Source organism: Cyprinodon variegatus, unplaced genomic scaffold (genome assembly GCF_000732505.1).
Source record: "Cyprinodon variegatus isolate N-32 unplaced genomic scaffold, C_variegatus-1.0 Scaffold330, whole genome shotgun sequence".
Classification (NCBI taxonomy): domain Eukaryota; kingdom Metazoa; phylum Chordata; class Actinopteri; order Cyprinodontiformes; family Cyprinodontidae; genus Cyprinodon; species Cyprinodon variegatus.
Window position 1 is genome coordinate 505,019 of NW_015150783.1, and position 5,263 is coordinate 510,281.

At 43.5% G+C, this 5,263-nt stretch overlaps 1 protein-coding gene across 1 annotated transcript in view; it reads left to right on the top strand.

Annotated features, from left to right (window-relative positions):
- Positions 1-5,199, top strand: part of pdhb (pyruvate dehydrogenase (lipoamide) beta) — a 7,075-nt gene extending 1,876 nt beyond the window's left edge. Inside the window, exons 3-11 of the mRNA XM_015385016.1 lie at positions 98-205; positions 436-498; positions 581-616; positions 718-908; positions 1,027-1,121; positions 1,749-1,859; positions 3,762-3,853; positions 3,934-4,075; positions 4,445-5,199. Coding sequence (XP_015240502.1) covers positions 98-205; positions 436-498; positions 581-616; positions 718-908; positions 1,027-1,121; positions 1,749-1,859; positions 3,762-3,853; positions 3,934-4,075; positions 4,445-4,590 — 984 coding nt within the window. The 3' untranslated portion in view covers positions 4,591-5,199. The remainder of the gene's footprint in view (positions 1-97; positions 206-435; positions 499-580; positions 617-717; positions 909-1,026; positions 1,122-1,748; positions 1,860-3,761; positions 3,854-3,933; positions 4,076-4,444) is intronic.
- The last annotated feature ends 64 nt before the right edge of the window (positions 5,200-5,263 follow it).

The window sequence follows — 5,263 nt, forward strand, 5'->3', positions numbered from 1 at the left end:
AAATTAACCTTAGATCTGGAAAACATTAGAATACAGCGAGGAAGCAGCAGCTGCTCCTGCTGTCGGTGACGCTAACCGTGACCTCGCTGCCATACAGGTGACGGTCCGTGATGCTCTGAACCAGGCGCTGGACGAGGAGCTGGAGAGGGATGAGCGGGTGTTCCTGCTGGGAGAGGAGGTGGCTCAGTATGACGGCGCCTACAAGGTGAGATCAGAACTAGGAAGGTTTGGTTTACAGAACCTCTGAGTTCCCGGAGAGACGCGTCATCTGGAATCAACTTTCATTTTGCTTTCCCAAATGTTCTCAGAAAGTGCAGGGATAAGTGTCTGCTGTAGTTGTTTTAGAGATAAATAAAACTACAGAATTCATCAGAATCTCAACAGAACCGCTTTGTTTATCGTGGTCGATTGTAAGTCTGCTGTGTTTGTTTACAGGTCAGCAGAGGTCTGTGGAAGAAATACGGCGACAAGCGGATCATCGACACTCCGATCTCAGAGGTGAGCGTTGGTGTTGAAAGCTGAAGCTTTGTAAGTGAACGCTCCTCCCAGCTGACTCATGTTCTCTGTGTCTCCGCTGCAGATGGGCTTCACTGGTATCGCAGTCGGAGCGGCTATGGTGAGTCCCGATTACAGCTCGTTTCTCAGCCTTTCAGATGTTCCAGCTTTAAGGTTTTTCGGTCAGATGAAGGTTAATCGTGGCGGTTCCGTTTCCCTCAGGCCGGCCTCAGACCCATCTGTGAGTTCATGACCTTTAACTTCTCCATGCAAGCCATCGATCAGGTCATCAACTCCGCCGCAAAGACCTACTACATGTCAGCGGGGCAGCAGCCGGTACCCATCGTCTTCAGGGGACCCAACGGAGCGTCTGCAGGCGTCGCCGCCCAGCACTCCCAGTGCTTCGCTGCTTGGTGGGTTAAAAAACACCTATCACCTCTGTAGATGGTCCAGAGTGAGCCGTAACATCGGCACCGTACTTTAAATGGTTTTCTGATGGGGTTTTTGTCTCGTCGTCTTCTGGATCTGCAGGTACGCACACTGTCCAGGTCTGAAGGTGGTGAGTCCCTGGAATGCCGAAGATGCCAGAGGTCTCCTGAAAACGGCCATCAGAGATGATAACCCCGGTGAGAAGCCGTCCACGGGCAGCTGCCCTGAGCTCCAACAGTTTTTAGCAACTAAATCCTTGAGGAGGAGGAATTAAACGAGAGGAGAAAATGTCTGCAAGAAGCATCAGACCTGAAAACAGAAGTAAAGAGTTGATGGAGAGGAGAATATATTTGAGAGAAAGTAGAAGTTTTGAGCGCAAATGGAAGAAATCCTGCTGTCAAATTTAAAATGCGTGATCTTTGTTTTTGGCAGGAAAAGTCCTCCATACCTGAGGCAGAAAGTAAAATTCTGATGATGCTGCATAGAAACTCTGCTGTCTTAAGAAAACGATCATCCCAGTGAAATTATGCCACCTATTAGAAAAATTCTACAAGTATCTTATTGTGAAAAAGACCATATGAATTTAGTTTAATTTATGAATTTAGTTATGTTGCACTGCGTTTTGTTTCAGGCACTTTAGGCTGAAACCAAACAGTAATTCCCCATGGGGATGTAATTCCATTGAAAAACTGGCTTTTCTTGGGTCAAAAGGTCATAAATAAAAACAAATTTTTTTTCTGGCACAAATATTCAAATCCATCGATTCTGTTGTGATTGTCTGATTATGGGTTACTGCAACACGCCGTTCCCTCTGTCTGCTGCAGTGGTGTTCCTGGAGAACGAGCTGATGTACGGCGTTCCCTTCGAGATGTCCGAGGAGTCGCTGTCCAAAGACTTCACCATTCCCATCGGCAAGGCAAAGATCGAGAGACAAGGTGAGTCTGATGCTCTGCGGGCGTTTCGGTGGCGAATCAGAACCACGCCGTTCTTCGCTCATCCTGCCTCCTTTAATGAAGCTGCAGATGATCAGACCATCTGTGTAACAAACCGCCGGGCCTTCTGGGAAAACCTTAAAGTCTCTTTCATGACAAAGTTCATGTTGAAAAATGCGGAGTTTTCTTCCAGTATTTTCCAGAATCACAACATTATGAAAAAAAAAAAGGTTTTAATCAGTTGAAAGACCAATTTTACTAATTTTAAAATGTATACAATCTGTATTTCTTACGAATAATTTTAAGTATAATCCTCTATTTTTTAACAAAACACTTAAAGGCATAGAGGACGGTCTTTTATTTCCGAGTGGATCTTCTAAATAAGTGGTTCTCCTAACTGTCAATCATTGTGGCGACATGTTTACGTAAGGCCGTCCTACAAGCTCGCCCTGTTCGTTATCTATTTCTGCGCAGGCGCACTTTCAGGCGTATATCTGTAGTGAGCTACGGTTTCAGACAGTCATTGAAACTAGCCTTTCTCACTGCGGATCTTTGAAAATGGCTGACGGTCGGAAGAGAAAAAGTGTCTACGAAGTGTTTTAGAAGAAAAGAAAGGCCTCAGAAGCAGCAGATATATTCCAGAATGCTTTGCACAGAGAGCTCTCCTCGCAAAGCATTATGGGATTTGCAGTCAGCGACTAATTACAAAGATGGTGGCAACCGTGCGTTGGAGTTACGTGACCAACGGGGAGCGAAAAGTAGTGATCATCTGTCCAAACGGTCAGTTAACTTAGTTCACTATATAGTGTTTGAGTGATTTAGGGGTTAGGGTGACATTCTGGCTCAGTAAAATTGTTTGAGCTATGAGAACAGCAACTTTTAAACGGAGCGTTCACGAGGAGAAATGGGCTCCTGCACTCCCTCGCACGTGCATTTTTTTTATGTGGGGAGGGCAGATCTTTTTAAGTCGCCAAAATCCTCCACAGTACCTTGAATTTCTAACCGCTTGGTTCTGGGAATTTCTCAATGGGAGGAATTAAGCTTCAGATTTAGGTTTTAATCCAGCAGAAAATGGAGATTTTAAGATTATCTCAACACATCATCTGAGCTTTATTTGATTTTACCTTTTGCTTTTTTTGCCTATAAACATTCCAGTTATCTTTTGCATCTGAGAGTTTATGTTTTTTTTTTTTTTTTTTATAGACTGAAAACCGTGGAAGAATGAACATGTTTAATAGATGGGAAATAAAATGTCACCTAATTGTTTCCTGAACACAGCTCTAGGAAATATTGGATGGTTCTGATTTCTGACCAATTAATAGTTTTTCCATTTTAATAAAAGGATAATAATATTTTCTGCATTTTTAGTTTATGTGAGCTTTATTATTTCATTTATGAGAAAGCTTACATATAATAATGTAGAAAAAAAGTCTGATTTTCTCCTCATCTCTCTAACTGAGCGTCTGATAAACGCACCGGTTGGTTTCTATTGGGGTTTTTATTTTTTATTTTTGTGGCTCGTTGAACCAGAACCGGGTCTTTTAACGTGAGCTGCTTTGCTTCTAATCATCTCTGGCTGTCTGAGCGGATATCCGTCCCGTTAGGGATGGATGTGTTGATTTAGAGAGAAGATTTTCTTTAATTAAATTCTTAGTTTTTTTAAACTCCTGCTTCTATTGAAGAGGTAGAAGTTTTTCTATTTGGATGTTTGGTTGTGAGTCTTTGCATCAAACTGCAGGATTTAAACTGAGTGGAATCTGTTTTTGTCATGAATGAAGCTGCAGCTCAGCCCTCAGGTCACCAGAGGTCAGCTGATAGAAAGCTGATTGGTGCGTCTCAGAGGGGCGGCTTTATCCTGGTGAAGGTGTGATCAATCTGTTCCTCAGCTGCTCTTCTACTCTTCAGGCGCTCATATCACCCTGGTTTCCCACTCGCGGATGGTCGGTCACTGCCTGGACGCCGCCGCCGTGCTCGCCAAGGAGGGAATCGACTGTGAGGTAGAGAAACTGACTTGTTTTCTCTGCTGGATGGGTCTGATCTCGACCCGCGGCCGCCTGTTAACGCTGATGTTTTCCAGGTGATCAACCTCCGGACCATCCGCCCCTTAGACGTGGAGTGCATCGAAGGCAGCGTGATGAAGACCAACCACCTGGTGACGGTTGAGGGCGGCTGGCCACAGTTTGGCGTCGGAGCCGAGATCTGCGCACGGGTCATGGAAGGTGATGGAAGGACTGACTTCATCTACTGATGCTTTGTGTTTTTAGGATGTCGGATTGAAGAGGAAATAACTTGGATTCTGTTTGTTACACTTTAACTAGAAAAGAGAAAAATTAAAAATAACATTTGAAAATATAGAATCTGTCAGAATAAATTTAAAACTAAACTTTAAAGAAAAATGCAAATATTTCTTTAAATCCTTTTTAATGTTGTAAGAATTATTTCAAATTTACATTTTTAAAAATTTGCAACAATAATGGAACGAATTTCCCCCCATATTCGGACAGTTTTTCGCACCAGTTGTTTCCGATCTGCCTCCCACCTGCTCTGCTCTTTAACCTTCGCTCTCCTTTTTTCTTCTTCGGTTTCAGGTTCGGCCTTTAACTATCTGGACGCCCCGGTTACCAGGGTAACGGGCGTGGACATCCCCATGCCATACGCCAAAATCCTGGAGGATAACAGCGTTCCTCAGATCAAAGACATCATCTTCTCCGTCAAGAAAACCCTCGGCGTCTGAAAGGCGGGAGGAAGAGTCGACCTCGGTGTAAATAAGATAAATCTCCAATTCTAAACGCTCCTGATTGCCAAGTTTCTGGATGAATCTTCTATGTGGACTCGCTGAATTCGGATCAGCTCCACCTTTCACTTCCTCCCCTTCAGAATAAAAGCTGCTCTGTCTGTGGGGACGTCTGGGACCAAACTGCAGAATCAGTAGAAATGTTTCTTTCACTAAATGATTTAAAAAGTTTCCTGATTGAAACGAGGTTTTAAAGTTTCTGAGTGAGAACAAGAACTTCTTAGAACATCTCTGCAGTTTGTTCTCCAGCTTCCACACTCTTCTAACGACCGCCTCTCACACCCAGACCTTCAACCTTCATCTTCTCGCCGCCTCGGCTCTGATCGGGTCGCTGAAAGCGTGTCGGGAATATTTATTGTAGCTGCAGCAGCTGAGTGGTTGTTTCTGTCACTGAAAGTGACTCTGTTACACGAATAAAATCATCTTAGTCCTTTTTGTTTTGCTCTGTTCTTCTTGTTGTAGCTTTAAAAATGGAACCGCCAAACTTATCTGAGATGTAGAAAAGGATCGTTTTATTGCCTGGGTCGGTTCTCAGAAGAAATTACTATTCCATACTGTTGGGTTTTTAATCCAGAGAAATGTGAGTTTAAAAGATTAAAAGGAAAATGATCAA